The sequence below is a fragment of the Cryptomeria japonica genome, chromosome 7 (assembly GCF_030272615.1).
Source record: "Cryptomeria japonica chromosome 7, Sugi_1.0, whole genome shotgun sequence".
NCBI classification, from domain to species: Eukaryota; Viridiplantae; Streptophyta; class Pinopsida; order Cupressales; family Cupressaceae; genus Cryptomeria; species Cryptomeria japonica.
In genome coordinates, this window is record NC_081411.1 from 507857264 (window position 1) to 507880102 (window position 22839).

Sequence of the window (22839 nt, forward strand, 5' to 3'; positions counted from 1 at the left end):
CATGGAGTCAACTCAGTAAAGTGCAACGTGACTGGCCAGTCCTACTACTGACTAGTTATGATGAAACCTGACTACATATATTTACAGAATTACATTTGCGCTATTAAAAGGTTTAAAATATTAACAAGTAATACTTTCTATTTCTTTATGCACGTATAGAGCCAAAAAAATAAATATTTGAAATTTTGACCAAAGCTCTCCACTCTCCACTGCTTAAAATAATAGTACTCAAAATTACCATTACCTCAACAATGTAGCATTTTCTATATTTAGAATTTTTTCTTCTCTACAAATACAACCAAATTCATCCTCTTACAGAGGATTGTACATGCCCTTACAGACACTGATTTTTGTCACTCGTGAAGAATCAGTTCAACTAATTTAATAACTCTTTTCCGATTATTAAACCACTCTTGATAATTCATCTTTACGGGCATTCTATTTTACTTGCAGTTTACTCACGACTTGGATGTTTATGAGATATTTTCATTTCATTTACCTTCACCCTTTACTTCATTAATACATTATTGCTTAAATACTGGCATATGCTTGAAAGAATTGCAGAAGATGGGAAATTTCTCAGTGCACATTTGCTCAGAAAATATAGGGAAAATACCATTTGCTCCTTATATGAGAAAAAAACAAATACAGAGGAAGCTTCTAACATCCCCTGTCATGAGTCAAAACTAATTAAAATGTTTCCATGTGCAACTTTGCCCTATTGAGACCCGATATAAACAAGAACTTTGAATTTTTGACTGAAGAGCCGACAGTATGTCCAGCAGTGTGACCTCCGACATGAGACATTTATTTGATCTCTCAGATTCATTGAACAAAGAAGCCTCCGTTTGAAAAAATGATGATGAGCCAAGGGACAATTTGCATTTGCCTGGTTACCTTGTGTCAAAAATTCACATTACTCTTGACTAAAAGAAGATTCTAATGTGTGCTGAAACCCACAAGAGATTTGCCATGATCTAGAAAGATTTATTTGCATCCCTTGCAAACCAGCTTACTGATCTTGCTAGCAGCCCTGTAATAAGCCATCTCAACTCCGCATGCTTGAAAGATCTGGTTTCTCAACTCCTTAGTTAAGCCGTATCAAGAGGTTGCTTGTGTTTGGTGTAGCAAGTACTTTACAACTTCATAAAATGAAACTACAATCCCAACAGAGGGGCCTGCACGCCCAACACGTGGTCCTACACCCATAAATAGTCCCCGCAATCCACCATCCCTGGAAAAGGAAACCCACTAGATATTCATTCAAAATGTCTGGACAAGGCTGTTAGCCACAGTACAATTTCATTTAATCCTATCAAAAAAATCAAGATAATGACAAAGGTAATGACCTCCAAACATTCACCAAAGTCTGTTTTGTGGTAGTTTTCATTGCTTTCATTGGATCTTTCTGAAAAGCAACAAGTACATCATCAATAAAGTTTAATGGGAATCTGCTAAGCTAATTTTGATACAAACAATAGAAAAGCATTAAGGTTGTGTATGCAGAAATTATCAAATAGCTAAAGCAAGAATATTACAGTAGTGACTCTTCAGAAATACCTCTATTTGTCTACGAGTTTTTGCAACATCCAGAGGACAGGTGGCAGCAGCAGCTATACTTCCTGCTATGAAACCAGCTGAAAAGTTGGCTCCAAAAACATTAACTGCAGTTGCATCGTCACCTATAAGTCCAAGAATATGTCGCCTAACCTGTAGGTATAACATTGAGACCCTTGGTTGTTAATCACATGATGAGGGTCACAAATAAGCATATATCTCAACATTGTAAGTATACAGTTGAGAATCACAAAGAAATTCGTATATGATAACAGTCACATATACCACTTAGAGAAAGCTATGAAACAAATAGCAGCCCACTTTATTGTATATAATACTACTAGCATCAAGGATATACAAAATAGAGTTTTGCATAGAATATTTTATCCCATTAAAGAAATAGTACATGTAAACAAACTATCCAAGCTTTCAAGCTTTGCAATTTAGCACTTTTCTGCATGTACTTGCCTGAACTTTTACATGTTAAATTCGTGCAATTCAGTGACATTAAATGATAGCAGAAAAAAGGAGATCAATCCAATAATATTTTGATGGGGCAAGGAAAAATAGTCATTTATAGATTTGATATTTGTATTTAAAACTCAGCATGCTCTGAAAACATGTGTTTCCAGCAGAACAAACAAAATATTAATTTAAAAAATATATATATTTGTTAACTGGTTTCAGCATGTAATGTCTTCAAATGATAGCAGCTCACCATAATACAAATGAATTGTCCAAAATTATCAAGCACTAGTTATCCATTATTTGTAAACGAAGGGATAAGAAAAAGAAAAGGCAGGAAACGCTCCTTACTGGCTCAAGAGTTGCCCAGCAAATGGCAGAGAATGGCACATCACGAGCTAGCTGAGCTCCAACTCCAGTCCATAACACCCGCAATCCTTGAACTGTACTTAATCAAATACACATCTTAGAAGTGATTTTCATATAGAGCTACACATTAGATTAGCTTACCATTTTCCAAATAATGGATGAATTGCATGAAAAGTAGGTAGTTTCCTCCTTTAAATCTTCAATGTAGTGATAAATTTACAGACAATTTTAACCTAAAAAATAATGCATGCTGAGCATAATGCTGAGGAGAACTTGCCTTACAATTTTCTTTCAAAGCACAAAAGCAAGATAATCTAAAAAATATGCATTAGAAGATGACTTGTACTTCAAGCATAAATGATGTTAATATCCAACATACCCCTCGCAAACATATGAGATGAGACCAAATTACCAAACATCCTAACCAGTATCAGATTTCCCCTGAAAAACGCATAAAGTGGATAGTCTCCAAAAGTAGGTGCAATACATGCACGTGCAAAGCTGAATGATTAGAGCACCCTAATAAAATCAAACACAAAATAAAGCAGAATATATTTTACCAGAACTGGAGGAATATGAGCATCAGTTCCTCAGAATTACTTGGCAGGAACATAAGGTTTGCAGGGGACATGTTTTGGGGATGGCAATCTGAGGGCCATTTTCAGGGGATGGTGGGGGTACAGTAATACATATATGTATGTTTTGAAATTTTCTAATATATATATATATATATAGAAAGAAAGAAAAAGAATAAAGAGAGGGAGAGAGAGAGAGAGAGAGAGAGAGAGAGAGTAAAATTTCTACGAGTTAATGGACAGCAGTATAACAGCAACAATATAACATGAGACTGTTAAAATTATGTTGGACGATGTCTACAGAAGCCTGCATGCCAACCACATTCCAAAAAAACTGCACTTCTCACACAATAAAACACTGTACCACACCATGGTCAATGCACCTTTAATTTCTTTTGCAACTGACAATAATAACGACTCTAATACCATATCAAGAATTTTGAAGTTAAAGACTTTTTTGAAGAAATAATCAAAAATCCAAATTATCGCTGTTAGTGTTAACTGTTATATAACATATATCATTAGCTATGAATCTGCATCATGATATATTTATTCTTGTTATACTATCATTGTTGCTGTCACTACTCTCATGATAAATTTAATTGCTCTTATACTGGTGTCATGATATATTTATTGCTGATGCTAAAATGCTGTCATCCCATATCTAACAGTCTTTTCTTTAATGCTATAAATGATAGTTTTGTTTTTACGAATTATAAAAATTTATTTGCTATCAGGAACATCTGGCCATCCCCAGGATGATCAAAGACATCTCAGATGTCTTCGGCCATCTCACAGACAGCCAAACATTCCCAGTGTTTCCTACTTCTGCAACACGTGGAAACATTTCAATATTTTAAGATATTTGGGGATGGCTAGGGGACATCCCCTGCCATCCTGCCATACCAGAAATGTCATTGGAGATGGGGACGGAGGTTGAGAGCTGGGGGCACATCTACGTGGAGCACATTAAATTATTCTTAATGAACTTATTGTAATTGTAGAGAGTGATTGACTATGTAGAATTACAGATAGCCTTGATTTTCCATATTCAAAACTTTTATCATCTTGTCTCTAGCCCTCTTAATTGTAGAGGCGAAGTGTGGTTGACTATACAGCATTAAAAATGGCCTCAATTTCTCACATTCTCTAGCCATTGCTGATTATTTCTACGTGGCTTTTATCTGATGTGTTTCTTCTCTCTCATTTCCCACCAGTCAGTCTTCTTTGACACCTCCAAATGTTCAGTGCTGATGTTCACTTCTTTCTTACGTGTCGCAATCTAAACTGCTCATTGCTTATTCCTAAATGTCACTCCCTCCCAAACACTGCAAAAGCTAAATTTTGCCTCACATCCATAGGGAGCTTCCTATGTCTGTTGGCCACACCCCATTCACACTCATAGAATTGTGATATTGTTCATCTTTCACAGGTGTGCATGAAGAACCATTGTATGATTTCCAACTGCAAATCCATGCATGAATAGCATCATTTTGCTTTCACCAATAATTCATCATTATCCCCATCATTCTAAGAAAATATCTCTAAAAGAAGCAAGAATTATTTCTAACTGAAGCAGCAAGCTTCTTGTCATGTCCTCATTTTTTGAATTACTATAATTAATAATATTATTTAAGTTGGGTGCAATAATCTCTAATTTTAAGGGCAGCTAATAATATTATTAAAATTAAAATAAATGGTGTTTTTAAAAACTAGTGCTAAAATAAATTATTTTTAAATTCTTAAAATTAAATATTAATTAATAAATTAAATTAAAAATTAAAAGTACTTTGAGATATGAAAGAATTTTTCATCCCTTAGTGTATGTGCAAGAAAAAATTCTCTCTTAAAATTTTCTTGTATTGCCTTCAAGCTCTGCAAAATTTTGCAAATCTTGATGCCCAAATGGCATTCCCTCTCACAAATCACTTGTTGGCAGCAATTTGCAGGTAGTTTTTGCCAGCAGATGATGCCATTTAGTATCGCTGCCCACCTTGGCAGATGGAAACAAAAGTGTTTCTGGTGGAGCCTCGGGGAATGGTTTGACAATTCAACAGTTCAAAAGATAACTTAAAGGATCCAAACCTGTTTTGGTCCATTATCTGTTGTCGATCTTGTAGATGGCAATCTTGAGATGCCAGATTACCCTGCTCATAATGAATGCATCTCAGGCAAGAAAATGCTCAAGATTTGAAGGCTGCTGCACAACTCTAGGGAGGCACTTGCAAATTGCGAGCAGAATTTTGCCTTCAGAGGCTTGCAGCAACAGTCGCCCGAATCCCTTTCGATTGATTCTCCTCCTGACACTTCTATTCTAAGAACAGTGGTCAATCAAAACAATCCTCTCCCTATCCAAAATTCGACCCATGTTCATGAGATCTATGTGGACAGTTTCATTTGTGATAAGGAAGAATATTTGCAGAAGCATGCCCTCAGTTGCAGATTTACAAAAACATGGCCAAAGTTATACAACCTTCCACTCTTGGATCATAAAAAGTTGGAAAGAATATATGGAGAAAGAGATCTGCTTTTACCCCTGTGAAGGGGTTTTTTGATCCTTAAATTTGACTCTTTGGATGACAAGGAGTTGGATCTAGAATTGTTTATGACATTTCCAGTCAAGCCTGGCTGACTGCTACCTTTTAAGTAAAAAAATCGAACACTTTGAACATTAAAATAGTCACACAAGCCATTGTTTGTTGCTATTTCAGTCATCTTTTATCAGCAATCAGCAATCAGCAATTTGAAGTAAAGCACCAACCTTGCAAAGAGAAAATTTCTGATTTATGACATATTGCAGATGTTTCCATGACAGCTCTGAATTTTTTAGCATTTTTATTGAGATCTCTAGCCAGCTGTTCCATTCCAGGGCATTAAGTAATGATAATTCATCATTTGTGAGAGGAATCAGCATCAAGAAGGGTCTACATATCAATTTCAGTCACATTGTACCTTCCTAACAGCAGTTGTACAACGTTTCAGTCTTCTAATGCAGTACCATACAACTGTACCAGGCCATGCAGCAGCTAGTAAGTGCAAAAAGCTCAATTAAATATTATTATTGAGGTTGCAGAATCTAGTCAACATTTTTATACAGCAGTTAGGGATTATTTCACAAACCAGAAATACACATTTTCAGAGTTAACATTGGTTAGCACATTGATTTTTCATTTTAAAATTCAGTAATACGAATCAGGGTTTGTCATCAGCACATTTAAGGAACATTACACTTTCAGACTCTGGATATTTCCCAAGACCTACTTGCATGCTCCTCCTTTCTAGAAAGCTCCTCTTCTTGATATTAACACCCACACTTGGACCTCTCGTTTATCTACCCTCCTGGATGTTTTAAACCAATCCATTATGGTGATTTCCTTTAGGCAAATATCCTGCCATTTGATTACATAAACCAATGTCACAACGGTTGTGAGTTGTTGTACTAGCAATACTGATGATGGTGAAGTAATTCAGGCTAAATTTCTCGGGCATGTTACAGATTCTTTGAGATTTGTTCAATTAGGTCATTTGTTCTGGTTTTCTAAATTCCCAGTCTAAAGCATAGTGTGGAATCTCAGGCTTGGCAAAACCATGGAAGCCAATTTTTGACACTCGATTAAAAAACTCTACAAAATCTCAGAAAACTCTATCACTTTACAAGATCATTTAAAAATAATGAAAACAGGTAAATAAAATTTCATATAAATTTACTGATGATCATTAGCATGTATACAAAGGTTAATGAACTTTAATAAAAATTTAGAAATACTGAATAAAACTTATATACTTTATTTTATATAGAATAAAAATTTTACTTTGACAAAGTTTTGTTTAAAAATATTATATTTTTAAACTATATCCTATAGTTATTATTATACTTGTTAAGATATAGCCCTCATGAATCTAACTAATGGTAAATCGGTTATTATCTGGAGAGTGATATATTAACAGAGCATACAGTTTGGAAATTAAACATAAACAAACTAATTGTTATGAACAGTTGCCTCCGTAGGGACATGCCATACATGTCCCTACGTAGGCAACCTTTCCTCTTGTATTTAAACCGGATTCAATGATGGAGACGATCAATAACTCACGGCAATCAGTCTTCCAGAATCGCTGTCATTATTCTTCGATCCATATTTAACAACATGGTATCAGAGCCAACATATTAAGAGAATAAATTAGACAGCCATAATACTCATAAGCATTTATCAGAAGTAAATAACAAATCAACGCAGAGAATATATCCAACTAAGAAAATATTCAAAATGTCAAGTAATATGAGAGTGGAAGATAGACTCGAAGGAGCCTCCAACTTCGTTTCCTGGAAGATACGAATCATTGCCATTCTTGAAGAACTAGAATTGGAGTCTTACATAGAAGAAAATCTAGACATGCCAAATGATGAACCAGAGAAATCTACCTGGAAAAGGCGTAATAATAAAGCAAAGAAAATAATTATTGACTCAGTCAAAGATCATATTCTTCCATCTATAGCCAAACTGCCTAAAGCATATGAAGTATTTAAAACCATTAAAAATACATATGAAGTTAACAATGCGAGCACAATGTTAACCTTGAAACAACAACTTTTAAACATAAAGATGAATAAAGATGATACAATATCTACATACTTTTCAAAGATATCTGAAGTAAAAGACCAATTACAAACTATTGGAAATGAGGTAGATGATCAAGAAATCTCTCTCATAGCCCTAAGAGGATTACCAATTTCATGGGAATCCTACATTCAATGTATTAGCAGAACACCCCCCTTACCCAAATTTGAACAACTTAAGAATGAGTGCATTCAAGAGGAATCTCGACTAATCTCAAGAGGATTAGAGACAAATCAAGAAGGAGAAATCCAAGCACTTAATACAAATACCTTCAACAAAAAGAAAAAGTTCTCCAAACAGAAGAGAGGAAATAAAAACCATCAGAAAAGAGATATGTCTAAAATTCAGTGTTACAAATGCGACAAATATGGGCACACTCACAGGAATTGTCCAGAAAGGAAGAAAACACAAGCTAGTCTAGCCGAAGTTAAAGGAGAAAACTCACTTTTCTTCTTAGCCCTATCAAGCGAAATAAATACAAATAAGAACACTTGGATCGTAGACAGTGGAGCATCAAGGCATATAACTGGATTCAGAAATCAGTTTGAAACACTTAACGGGCACTCAAGTGAAGAGGTTACTATTGGAGATAACTCCACATATCCTGTGAAAGGAATTGGGACCTGTACTATCAAACTAAGAAATGGAGTATCTCTACAATTAAAGGATGTTCTGTTTGTACCTGGAATAAAAAGAAATCTAGTCTCAATCTCAGGCCTAGCTGATCAAGGATATCGGGTTACCTTCAATGAAGATAAAGTTCTACTCTGGCCTAAAAATACAAGTATCAAAAATGCCATAACAGTAGGTTCAAGAGATGTTAGCCTATACAAACTATGCAGTGATCAAAAGGAAGCACTAAATCTTGAAGTTTCAAATAATAATGAATTATGGCACAAAAGATTAGGACACCTAAGATATAGTGCTCTATCCAACATAAAGAAGATTACTTCGGGACTGCCCCAACTAAAATCTGAACACACAGACATTTGCAAAGGATGTGCCTTGGGAAAGAATGTAAAAGTTTCTTTTCCCTCAAGCGAGCACAAATCAAAAGTTATTTTAGAACTAATTCACTCAGACCTATGCGGTCCCATGTCAACACCATCCCTAACTGGATCCTTATACTACATAATCTTTGTTGACGACTACTCTCGAAAAACATGGATATATTTTCTAAAGTGCAAAGACTCAAATGAAGTACTATCTAAGTTCAAAGAATTCAAGGCACTAGTAGAAAACCAGTCAGGGAAGAAAATTAAGGTGTTAAGATCCGACAATGGGGGAGAATATACATCTGACAACTTCAAAGACTTTTGTAATTCTGTTGGGATTAAGAGGGAGTATATTGTACCATATAATCCACAACAGAATGGAGTAGCAGAAAGAAAGAACAGAACCATAATTGAAGCAGCAAAAGCCATGATGCATGACCAAAACTTACACACTTCATTCTGGGCAGAAGCTTCAAATACAACAGTCTACATTCAAAACAGATGTCCGCACTCAGTTCTAGAAAACATAACTCCTGAAGAAGCTTTTACAGGGAACAAACCAGACTTAAGTCATTTAAGGATATTTGGTTGTCCCGTATATATACATGTTCCTAAAGAAAAGAGGACAAAACTAGAACCATCCGGAAAAAGAGGTATCTTCATAGGCTATAGTGAAAATACTAAAGGATATCGCATTTACATTCCAGGGAAAAAATCTGTTGAGATAAGTAGAGATGTAAAGTTTGAAGAAAACACCACACTCAAAGAACCTGAGGATGATAACATTACTAAAGAAGAAGAAGATCACATAACTGAGATTGAGAGGGAGAATATCATAGAAAATTCCAAACCTTCAGACACTGAGAGGGAGGACATCATAAGAGCTTCTGAACCTCTTGTTGATGAAAATATTGAAACACTCAATAACAAGAAAAGACCTCTATGGGCAAGGAAAATGATTGAAGAGAATAATGTAGAACCAAATGAAATTTCCAAAGAAAATAAGAGAACAAGAACTCTAAAATGTTATGCTGCACTTCTAACCGAACTCACAAATTCTGAACCAACAAATGTCAGAGAAGCCTTATCAAAACAGGCTTGGAAAGATGCTATGGTTGAAGAATATCAATCTATACTAAAGAATGATGTTTGGGATATAGTGCCTAGACCAAAAGACAAATCAGTTGTCTCATCCAAGTGGTTATTCAAGATCAAATATGCATCTAATGGCAGCATTGAAAAACATAAAGCTCGCTTTGTGGCCAGGGGATTCTCTCAAAAAGCAGGAATTGATTATGAAGAGACATTTACCCCAGTTGCCCGGTATACGTCAATAAGAACAATCATTGCAATTGCAGCATCCAAAGGATGGAAAATTCACCAAATGGACGTAAAGACTGCCTTCCTAAATGGTTCAATTGAAGAATAAGTATATATAAAACAACCAGAAGGATTCACCATACGTGATAAAAATTGCTATGTTTGTAAACTAAAGAAAGCTCTCTATGGGTTAAAACAAGCACCTAGGGCCTGGTATGCAAGGATAGACAACTATCTCTCCAAACTAGGGTACTCCAAGAACCTAGCAGATCCCAACATCTACTTCAAGGCTTCAAATGGCAATATGATTATATTGGTCCTTTACGTGGATGATCTTTTGATAACAGGAGAGGATAATCTCATTGAGAAATGTAAGCAAGATCTGGCAGCAGAATTCGATATGAAGGATCTAGGGCTTCTACATTATTTTTTGGGATTAGAAGTATGGTAGAAGAAAAACTACATCTTCCTAAATCAAAGAAAGTACACCACAGATATTCTAACTAGATTTGGGATGATGGAGTGTAAGCCATTAGCTACACCAATGGAAACTAATTTGCACAAGCTGAAAATTGAGGCAGAAGATTCAGAACCTACATATCCCACACTCTACAGACAAATCGTCGGTTCACTCATGTATTTGGTAAATACTCGTCCTGATATCTGCTATGCTACAAATGTATTAAGTCACTTCATGTGTGAACCTAAGAAGATACATCTAATGGCTGCTAAACACATTCTAAGATATTTACGAGGCACAATCGGACTTGGCTTAAAGTATGAAAATGTTGAGATTCAACTTGAAGGATATTCTGATTCTGATTGGGCCAGAAGTACCACTGACCATAAAAGTACTACAGGGTGTTGCTTCAGTCTTGGTTCTGTTATGATATCTTGGTTCAGTAGAAAACAATCAGCAGTTGCACAAAGCTCCACCGAAGCAGAATATATGGCAGCCTCCATGGGAGCTCGTGAAGCGGTATGGCTAAGAAAGTTATTATTTGGATTATTTGGAAAAACTCTGAATTCAACAATAATTCACTGTGATAATCAGAGCTATATCAAGCTCTCAGTAAATCCAGTTTTTCACAATCGATCCAAACATATTGAGATCCCTTATCACTACATAAGAGATATGGTAGATCGAAACGTCATAAAACTAGTGTACATCAGTACTGAAGAACAAAATGCTGATATCTTCACCAAGCCACTTGCAAGATTGAAGATAGAATACTTCAGAAGTAAACATGGTATGACTAGATTATAATTGAGATTATTAGGATGAAATTCCTACCATGTGTAATTTGTTCATGAATAAATAAATAAAATGTATATTGCAATATTCTAACTGTGTTCAAGAAGATGACGATCTTCTTATGTTTAAGGTTACTATTTCAAGGTGACGATCTTGACAATAGTTGACCAAGTGTCAAGATTGACTACATTAAGTTGTTGTCCCGGACTGTGTCGGATATCTTGATCCTAAAGTATGTGATCATCTCATGATTGACTTCTTAAGTGATTGTCCCGGACTGAGCCGGATATCATGATATTGAGTTTATTGTCATGACAAGACTATATTAAATGTTGTCCCAAATTGTGTCGGAAGTCATGACAGAATATGCTCCCAAGAAAATTACTTAGATCCACTCCTGCTAAGAGGGAGTGTTAAGATATAGCCCTCATGAATCTAACTAATGGTAAATCGGTTATTATCTGGAGAGTGATATATTAACAGAGCATACAGTTTGGAAATAAACATAAACAAACTAATTGTTATGAACGGTTGCCTCCGTAGGGACATGTCCATACGTGGCAACTGCCACGTATGGACATGTCCCTACGTAGGCAACCTTTCCTCTTGTATTTAAACCGGATTCAATGATGGAGACGATCAATAACTCACGGCAATCAATCTTCCAGAATCGCTGTCATTATTCTTCGATCCATATTTAACAACAATACTTAATATTTATAACATTGCAGTAAAATAAACAATCTTTAACTTGAAGAAATGAAAAACCATAAGTATGTTGACCAAAGCTATAGTTATAAAATCTGTCCTGCAAGCGATCCCTACTAATCTCTTTTCTCATTTTCCGTCCTCTGCCCCTCAATCACCTTTTCAAAGATTTGAGCAAACTCCTCTGTGACTTCATCTCGTCAACTGACAGCAAGTTTGTTGCCAGAAGATGGAAAGAGGCCTTGGTATCAGTTACTCTCACTCTAATTGCAAAACTCTAGCTGCCTGATTATGTTGGATATGGGGAGCGAGCTCAATTATCTTTGGAGTAGAATTTTATCAGCTCAATTTGGTCAGATCTGTACTTCCTGGTGGAGGTAGGATCCCTCAGGGGTGGGGTCTCAATCTGGAACACCATCGAATTCGGGGCTCTTTTCATCTCCCAAAACCTCTTTTAAATCTCATAATTAATTGGTGCTGGTCGCCAAGCTGTCCTCTAGGAAGATTCTTGTAATCAGAATCCTCATTTTAGCAAGTTCCCAAAGTGAGAACCTCTCAATCAAATTTGCAAGAAGTAAAATTGAATTTGGATAGTTTCAAGATGTCCATGACATCCATTCATCTTGGAATCCCATTGCATACTTTTCAGCTCTCATGATGCTTTGCTCCAAATGAAATTCATCTGAATTCACTTCTAAATCTTTCAACTTGATCTAGAATTTATGCCCATGGCCTTACCTACCAGAAAGTATTTCATTAAATCAAAGAAAATTTGAAGATAAAAGCTGTCAACTTTGTCGAATTTGGGAAACAGTCATTAAGATTGCAAGCAAGTTGTGTATGATAGAACCTCCAGAGGACAGTTAGGCTAAACTGCACATAGATAGAACCTCCAAATGCAATCTAAATCAGGCTCGGGTCAGAGGCTTTGTCGTGACACAAAGATCATCCTACTTATAGTTTTTATTTGGAGCTAAAATAAGCTTCTAATAAACTAGCGTAAGCCTTGGTTATATAGAGGGTGATCTCTTATGCATTCCACCATAAGCTCCAAAAAACCATCAACAAATCTGAGTTGCAAATATTAACTTCTGCACTTTCTTCTGACGCTATCATCAAAAATTACTATTAGTGTTTAAAGAAAGCTTTGGGAAACACTTGTCGCCTCCTACAAAGGTTTAAAAATTTCTGGTTCTACCATATTCAAAGAGATAACAACACTGATGATGTCAAAGCAAACCAAGTCTCCTTTTCTTCCTCCCTTGTAAGAATGTCTTGTTACTGAGACTGATTTCCATGTCCCTATGCTTTGAGCATACCTTTCAACTGTGTCTTCTTAACAAGGCCAAGTTCCCACACCTTAGACATAGAGAAAACCTCTCAAATATAATCAACAATGAGAAAGACCCTTTCAGTTTAATTTTGACCACCCTCTACTCCTAGGTGCATTGAAGGTTGCCATATTTTTTATTCATACAACCAACTAAGCAATCCTCAATTTTTCCTTTCTTTGGCAATTTATTCCTCCTCAATCCTCCCCTTTGTTGATCTGCCATATGAATAAGCATGCCATCACACTTATTGTAGCATTATAGTTCGTGCATGATGTCTTGACCTCTTTGATCAAGATTGGGTTTGGATTCATCACTATTTTGTTGTCAATTTCTCACTTCTAAAGTATTTGACTTTTCCTTGGAATAATATTTTTTCTTGTGTTTCCTTTGTGTTATCTCTTCCTTTGCAACTAAGTCTATGTTGTGTTCAACCGGAAGCTTTCTTTGCAAGTGTCTTCTCATCCCACTCTTTATTACATGCTCCCCTTGGTTTAGGTTTTCTTTGCCAATCTTTTGCTTTTTACTTATCTACACTAAGTTGAATCATCTTTCTCAATTTTTCTCTCTATTTGGAGCTCTCTACATCCTTTCATAGTGGGCTAAAAGGATGGTTCCTTTCCCAAGTCCTTGCTTGGAACTGAAAAGTCTAATCTCACTTCCAATAATTCTCTGAATGGATAGCCAACTTTATGCACTAAATTTTTTTGACCAACATAGGACTAGCCCTATCCATAATTCTCTGAATGGATAGCCAACTTTATGAAACCAGCATTGCAGGTGACAGCAAAAATTTGAGAAAGTTTAATCAACAAGCCTTGCAAAGAATCCAAAATTTGTGTTCTTTTAAATACCCCTCTATGGTCAGTGCCTATTCCCAATTACCCATATGTTCCTAATATCCATAGTTACAAGACTCGGACTCGGACTCTGCGCTCAGACTCGGCAAAAACTCGACCAAGACTCAGCAAATTGAAAAACCCAAGAAATTTTTAAACTTGTTTCATGTATTTTTTAATAAATAAACCTCAAAGACACAATAATCTCATCAAATAGAAGCTACTTTGAACACACACAAGTTTGCATTCATCACATAAGTATAAATGCAAATTTTAGGATTGAGCTGAAGGAAATGAGCTAAACTAAATAACACATTAGAAATACAGATGGTGTCAAATGTCTACAAAATTCATGGAATATAAAATCCATGTCATCAAAAGTTCAAAACATATATCAACATAAAAGCTAGAAGTCTAAGGCTCAGAGGAGCCAATATCAGTGATCGTTCGACTCCGCAATTCGAGGCCCAATGCTCACACTCACACTACCACAAACCACTACTTCCAAATCCAGCAAATGGAGGCCGAAGATTTGAAGAAGCCTCTCCACCAATGGCTGCCATTTCTTCCATTTGCTTCCTTTTTAATTCTTTTTTCTCTTTAAATTCCTCTAATTGAGCTTGCACTTCGCGTATAGCCTCAAGGGGTGCTTTTTTGCATGGGTTTGTATCATGGCATTCTATTTGTGCAATGTGATATTTTAACCGGTTAATAACTCCCCCATTATATTTTGTTTTGCAATAAATACATGTTACTTCTTTTTTTGATCCGGGGATGCCATGTTTCCACGCCTTATCCTGTCTAACTAGGGCACCACTTCCACTACCAGTAGGAAGAGACATTATGCTGCAATATATTATAAATGAAAACAATCAGCATAATGTTTCTTATTCTAATTAAGTTAAACTTCAAAATAAATAATAGAAAGAAAAAACAAAACTAGGGTTTCAACTTTCAAATTTTTCCCATCAATATAAAATTAAACAAAAACAAAACAAATGTAAAAAAATGGAAATATGAAAGTAAGAAAATCAAAAAATAACAAAAAAATGGTACTTACCTCTATAAATTTGCTAGAAACCTCTTCCAAATCCTCCTTTAACACCTTTAAATGCTTGAATGCAAGCTACAAAATTGCACAAACAATCAACAATTGCAATCTCCTCTTCAATCTATCTGCTGGTATGCTCTTCAATGCCTCTATTTTTTTGCTCAAAACCCTCTTTTTCTCTCCTTGTGTTTGCAAACAAGAAAAATGACTTTTTAGGGTGAGAGTCTAAATATATTTACCTTTTGTTTCACTTAAAACAAACACATTAATTATTTTTTTGCTTGTTTTATGTTGTCTAGGCGGCAAAGTACAGGGCTCGGGACTCGGCAAGTCTGCCAAGACCCGGCCAGACTCAACCAAGTCCAAGTCTAGGGTCGCTTGGCCTCAGCAGAGGTGACCCACCTCGAGACTCGCCGGGTCTTGTAACTATGCTAATATCTATAGATCGGTAATGAAGTTGCAATCACCCAATTCAACTAGGCTTGGATACCCAACTCTCTAATAACAGCTAGATTAATATAGAGGAGTATATCTGGGATGTCCTTAAACCTATTGATCAAGACATACTTGTCATTAAGGATCTAAGAAACGTGAACATGGGGATCATTTGTCACCATTACTAGTCAAGAGTTGTCACAAGACTTCACATTGTCTAGAAGACCATAGTTTGACGATTTGGAAGTGTTATCCCCATTTTTTACCCTAGAAAAGTTCGGTCAATTTGCCATCAATTGCATTACAATGCTCTCCCTACCCATTGATCATGTTTTTTCCCATTTTACAAATTGTTTGGGCAGAGTGAAATGTATTTATTTGCACTTATATTTGCCCCTCCCTTCCCTTTGTTTGATTAAGTCCCAAATTCCAAGACATTTTGTTTCACTTAATCAAAATTGGAAGTCTCAATTAAATTCCTTTCTGCTCCATTTGGCAAGAATAACCTATTCTTCAATTTCTGAAATATACCTAATTAGCTTGAAAATCACAATCTGCCTCAAGGTCATTCTCATCCAACTTCTCTTCCTAACCTCATACTCATCTGCACAATCTGCCCAATAATATTCCAAACGTGGGATTTGGTGAAAGCTTGGACCTAATTGTGGGTTATTCTTGACAAAATCCTTGCTATCAAAGGGAAACCTTCTTTCAAAGAATTGCATGGAAAACTTTACCAAGTCCCTCTCAATGTTGAGAGTATCAGACATAGATTTACATGAATAATAATCGAGACCAATGTGAAATTGAATGCAGGCCTTCTTCGTTTCATGGCACCTTTTATTCACCTCAACTACTTGTCTACACACTTCAATGAGAACAAATTTGTCTTCAGCATATTTGGGCAATTTATAAGGGAGCCCATCAAAGCCTCCAACCCTGATGTAAGTGAACCTTTGGAAATATGTGAAGTGGCTGCCATAAGTGTTAACTAGCTGAATAGCCTTCGAAGAGATTTGCTAACCCATGTCTCCTTGGATCTCTCTCACTACTTTCATAGTAAACACATTATTTACTTTTCTAGAACTTCTGTAACTCCTCTCCAATTCGAGTTGGGTGTAATAATCATAAATTTGAACTATGTCATCATGTACCTCCACTAGACGCGGGCCTAGCCAAGACCTAGTGCAAGCAATTGCATAAAATAGATAAGAGGACATGTAGGACTTATTCAGTGGAAATTGGATAATCACTAAGTGTATCTAATACCTGATGAGCTGGGCCCAGTCAATAAATTGTTCTCAAAGAACAACTATTTGGATGAATAAATACATCCACTCCTTGAAATCATGTGCATTTTCAGTACCTCTTAGTCTATGCAAAAGGACTATTATATGTGAGATCTCTTCTGCAAAGTGGGACCTGTGTAGCCATTTAGGCAATTGAGATTTACCTCTCTTTGGAGTGGCAAACCACTCACGAGCAATGACATTCTTATAAGGTTCCGATGTAGGTTTTGAAATTGATGAAGAAAGCTAAAACAGAAAAAAGAAGACACACAATTTCAAAATGTGAGATAACTTTGCCGAAGTTTAGTAAGGTTTCGAGAACCTTGTCAAGGTCCAACCAAGGTTTCACGACCTTTACAATTCCCTACCAACATGACCCAAAGAAACTAAAGGAAATGGGGTGGACAAAAACAAAGGCAACATTAACTTAGTCCTTAAACATCATTGTTAGACTTCCACAAAGAGAAGAATATGTTGAAGTCACCAAAGATATAGGGGAATCACACTATGGGATCAACTTTTAACTAGAATTTGATGCTGGTCTAGGCTTTGTAAAGTTGTTATGGAAGAGTAAGGGCTGGGAGCATAGGCTCACCCCATTCCAAAGCAATGGTGTTAGACATTTGTATCTTGCCTAATTATTTTGTTTCTACATGTTGCATACAATCATGGTTACTTCATATGCTCATCTTGAATACTTTTGGGGGCATGTTTCTACACTCGTCAAAGCTTGTCATCAATGGTACTAGAGAGAAGAATGAACAAGACAGCAATGAAAAGGGCTCTATGAAGATGGGAGCTATCGAAAAGAAAATTCTCTCACTATAAAAGGAAGTGTCTTTAGGGCATATTGAGCTAATACAAGAAAGGTGTTGTGTGGTCTCTAGAAATTGTGCTTTCTGGTCACTTGGTACATAAAGCAAAATTGAGAAGAAAGGCAGTGCTCCAATGCCCTAGACACCTTGACTAAGTCCTATGTTCAAGGAGTTGAAGATATAACAAGATGGAGAGAAGCAACAATCTCAAGAGTTGGTCATTGAGGGATTGACAAGTGATCAATAGTGTGTCTAATTGGTTTGTGGTGCGGTACATCTATTATTCGGTGCAAAGTGGGGTGATTGTTGGAATCTCTATTGTTGGTTGAACTTTTTGGATTAGCTACTTGGTTTCTATTAGTAGCTTTCTTATGACAAGTAATGGCATCAAGTGTGGGGTTTTGGCTTGTGGATGTTGGCTCTACCCCTAGGATGACAAGGTGTTTTGTTTGGCTACAGTCCTTTTAGTTTTTCATATTTGTCTTTCTCTATCAACTTCTCAGCTATTTGTTATTTGAAGTTTATATATTTGATATAATGTTGTTTCTTTCTCGAGAAAGGACCCCTATAGGTTGCCCCAACTTATTATCTAAAAAATATTCATGAGCCACCTGCTTGGCGAATGCTCCACAATCTCCATCTCCCCATTCTCACAAACCCCCTCATTGGGAGCCTAGTATAGGATCAAGGACCCTAGTTAGTTGAGATAGCTAAGAAGCCAACTATGAACACCAAGAAAAGTCTAACAATCCAAACTTAATTGCAAGACCTTAAAATTTGAATCATATTTAATTCCTTTTGTTTTCTTAGATTTAAAGCCAATTGTATAATGTGTCAACTTTCGTTTTCCTTTTCATTCTTTGGTGTTGGTGGTCATGTAGATTTATATTACTTTGCAATTGCACTTCACATTTTCCAATAAAAACAATGTTTTAATACATTTGTGGATTATGATTCTTGCTAGAACAAATAGAATTCCTTTATGAGTTAACTAGTTTTTTGATGACTCTAAGTTATTCTCCATGTACATGTGGAAATTTGTTAGGTTAAATTACATGGAACATGTCTACACACTTAACTTTTTTCTTCGTTTATTTTTAGTTAATAAGATGTTTTTAACCTTTCGATCAAACTAGGCGAGCATAAAGTTATAATTATAACTTCATATAGATATACAATTAAATTATGAATCATGATTATAAGAATTTTTTATAGCTTTGACATTTTATTTAATGAACATAATATAGTTCATGGGTTTCTTTGTGTTATGTCTCCTTATTGGCAAAAAATGGTTGATGATATTAATGTTCGTGGTGTGGGTACAAAGCCCCTAATGATGAGGAGATAAAGGGCCCCATTTTCTCAAAAGGTGACTGATGTGAAATCTACAATAGAGGACCGGTGACAGATATGGGGGAAGAAGATTTGCAACATCATGACTGATGGTTGAATGGATAAAAGAAATAATACATTGCTAAATTTCCTTGTTCTTTCCTCAAATGATTATACTTCCTAAAATACATTGCTTTAGTGATCAATATTTTTAATTTATGCCTTACCGGATAATTGATTTCGTTTCTTTCCTAGGTGGCACAACATTCATCAAATGTACTGATACTTAAAGAAACTCCAAAAATGTTGAATTCCATTGTGAAGCTTTGGAGGTAGTCTTGGCTAACGTGGATGGGGAGAACGTGGTGCAAGTGTTTACAAATAATGCAGCAAATTATGTTGTTGCAGGTAGACTATTGATGGATAGCCAACCATCATTGGTTTGGACTCCATGCGCTGCTCATTGCCTTGCCCTTATATTGGGGGATCTTAGCAAGATTCCATGGATCAAAGCATGTGTGCAGATAGTAAAAAATATTTGTAATCTAATTCATATACAATCACACGTGAGTCCTCAGCTTAATGAGGCAATTCAGAGGGTAGGAGTTGGCTCATCCTAAAATAACCCAGTTTACAACCAATTTCATCACATTACAATCCTTGCTCCAAGCAAAGAGACCTTTTAGGTGCATGCTAGTTAGTGAGGAGTGGAATTCTTCATTATATACTAATACCCATACAAGGGTTAATGTGGCAAATTAGATTTTTGATGAGCAAATATTTTGGATACCGACTGCAAAGATCATACAAGTAAATCTAATTTCTCTTACATACCTTTTTTCAGTCATAGACATAACTCTTCATAATGCCCCTTGACTTTTGATAAAATTAAATATTAATTTAATTCTAGTTTGTTATAACTCAATCACTCCTTAATGACATTCCAGGTACCTTCCCTTTTAAATTTAAGTCTATATTTAATTCTTATATTTTTTTATTTTTTCTTTTTTGTAGGGAGGAGTGGAGAGGGGTACATGGTACAATTAAAAAACCCCAATAAGAACTTTTGCCCTAGACTCCACTCTGATTTTAAAAACGAAACAATAGAAATTATTTTGTACTATGCCAGATGTAAATATCATTTTCCTCCTGAGTTTTCCCCAAGAAATTGAATTCCATTTATACTCCAGGTTTGCCAAGCCAATCCTGATTCCAAGTAACGCTACTAGGATATCGTCTATTTTACTACTTTTTTACATTTATGATTGGACAATTGACATTGAATTAACACTTATCAACTGTTCTTAATTCTGTATTTAATCTTAAACATTTTGTGCAAAATATGGTTATATGGGTATCACACACACACACATATAGTACGTGATTTTTAATTTTTTTTGTTCTAACGAACCCAAATCCCAAAAAGAAAATTAGCTGAACTGGCTAACTGGATCCCCAAACCCAAACCGGCAACTTATATATATACAGGCTTACAGCTGAACCAAAAAATAAAATAAAAAATCAGCAAACATCCAAAACCCAAACCAGCAACATTGGATAACATAATAGAAAACAGCCTTCCATTTGATAATGACAACTCCAAGCATTTTAGCCTAATATATTCAACACCCTATACCATATGTATGCAACAACACATCAAATAAAAATAATAATAATGGTCTAGAGGAAGCAATATGAATCTTACAGTTTCCTAGAGTTGGTTCACTTTTCATAGGTGACAGCACACTCAGCATGGTCTTCCACATGCCTGGAGGCTTCACTCCCATTGGAATTCCTTTCTGTGCCTAATTTCCAGGAAAACAGCTGTTAAATCAAAGCTTGCAAAGACACGTGCAAAATGCACAACTTGAATATGGAAATTGCCTGTGTCCTATGTTTGTAGAAATATTTTAATAACATAATTGCAATCACATAGGTGAAATGTTCAAATGTTCATCTAGCATCTTCACACCAATTAATACATGTGCATGGTACATCACATAGCCTTTGAAGATGCTCATCAAAGAAAATGCAAATAAATTTTGTAATGAAGAAGAGAATAAGGATTAACCTGCATTCGTGTTCTTGCTAGCTCAATTGGAGAACAGGTAATGCATGCCAATGACCTTGCCATTGATCCTGCAACTAATGGAGCATATGGCATCAATTGGGGTGCATTTGCACTTGAAAAGCTCTCAAGCCAGTCTCGAAAAATGTCGTAACACGGTAAATATATCCCCACCTGATTAACATTTAAAAAATATAAATAAGATAGCCACGAGCTACATTAATTGAAAAACTCACAAAAGCCTAATTCAACACACCCATAGCATATACTAAAATTTTCATATTCAACCTAAGGTACAGCTTCACATACAAAATTTAATACACATAAGAGAGATAAAACAAAAACCACATTCCAGGTCAACAGACTTTCCTGTCACCTCAACCTAGAAAGCTAAATTTATTTAATTAAAACTTTTGCGATACAAAAAATGAACATTTTTGTAAGATGTAATCTAAAACTCTGATTCGTTACAAAACTGAAAGGCAAAGCAGTTCACTGATACTCTTCTAGACTTATAATGACCAATCATTACCACCCTTCCACATAACACTAGAAAGAGTACCCAAGCATGAAATTGAATCCCTAGAACTCAAAAATAAATCAACAACCAACAATCAAAAGCCATCATCCAATATAATATGGAAAAATGTGAGGTGTTTGAGGCTTCCACAGTTGGAAAAAAAATATACTTTAGGAAAAAGGCTATGTGGAACACAAATACATCATTGAAATTGCTGATCATGCGCCATTAACCATCATCACAATACATCAGATCACCACCAGGAAAGCATTAATTATTAATTGATCAAAATTTAATTTATTGACTTGGTAATTAATGCATTGCAATCAAGCCACTGGTCTAGACATTCAAGTGAATTAGCCATTAGTAATTAGATGCACCTCCTTAATAAAAAATAAATCAACTCATACATCATACATTTCTTAGGGAAAGAATCATCTTTTGGCTTCAGATTAATGACTTTCAAGCTTGACTTAGAACTACAACATTATCCTGATTAGGACTGTTGGGTATCATCAAAATAAACTGTTAGAACGAGTTTTTCCACCTTGTGCCTCACCTATGTATGGCATCCCACGTGAGCATTTAATGCAGTACACTCAATCATTTTGCTTCTACCTTATCCTCTGAAGACTTTGATATTTTGCCTTAGCTTGTTAGAAGAAAGAAAAGTCAATTAGATGTTATGCCTCTTCAAATCCTTGCAATTTGCAAAATCATTGATAACCCTTCATGTAGGATAGAAATGCTTTATGTTGAACCTCAAAGGTGTCCCCATCATGACAATTGTTTTTCCTTCATCACCTGCTTTACGAAGTGCCCTAGAAATCCATTTTCCCTGATAACTATTTTTCTTGACTACCTATAAAGTGATTTTTCTATTGTTGATCATTTGCTATCCTGAAAGCCTTAGTGGCGAGACTTTTTTAAACACCTTTCTGTGGTGAGCGGCAACAAAATGAAGCTTGCAAATATAGATCAGAGTGTCTCTTTTCTATGAAGTGGTCATGTCAAAGAGCCATCAGATGTCCATTAAATGGGCATTTCTAAGAAAGGAAAACAGCCTTCATTTTCAATCTCCTAGTTTATTCTATCAAATATGTTCAAGTGAGAGTGGAACTATCCAAGCTTATCCATCCCATAAGAACATACCACATTAGTGTCATCCATGTACCTCTTCCAAAATTTTGGTTTTTAAGAAAAGGAGTTCTAGAATCTCAAAATGCTCTTTAAGGAGGTTAGGTATCACCACTGAAAATGTCAACTCATTGCAACTCCTTCAGTTTGTTCATAAAT

General features: G+C 35.7%; 1 protein-coding gene across 2 annotated transcripts in view; it reads right to left on the bottom strand.

The window, feature by feature from the left end:
• Nucleotides 1–602: 602 nt before the first annotated feature.
• The window catches only part of LOC131060154 (mitochondrial carrier protein MTM1), a 69052-nt gene continuing 46815 nt past the window's right edge, over nt 603–22839 (bottom strand). For both annotated transcript variants that reach the window (XM_057993272.2, XM_057993273.2), the window contains 6 exons: nt 21027–21197; nt 20661–20760; nt 2374–2465; nt 1561–1710; nt 1350–1408; nt 603–1234 (listed from right to left, as the gene is read on the bottom strand). In XM_057993272.2, the coding sequence (XP_057849255.1) occupies nt 1102–1234; nt 1350–1408; nt 1561–1710; nt 2374–2465; nt 20661–20760; nt 21027–21197 (705 nt within the window). In that variant the 3' untranslated portion in view covers nt 603–1101. The remainder of the gene's footprint in view (nt 1235–1349; nt 1409–1560; nt 1711–2373; nt 2466–20660; nt 20761–21026; nt 21198–22839) is intronic.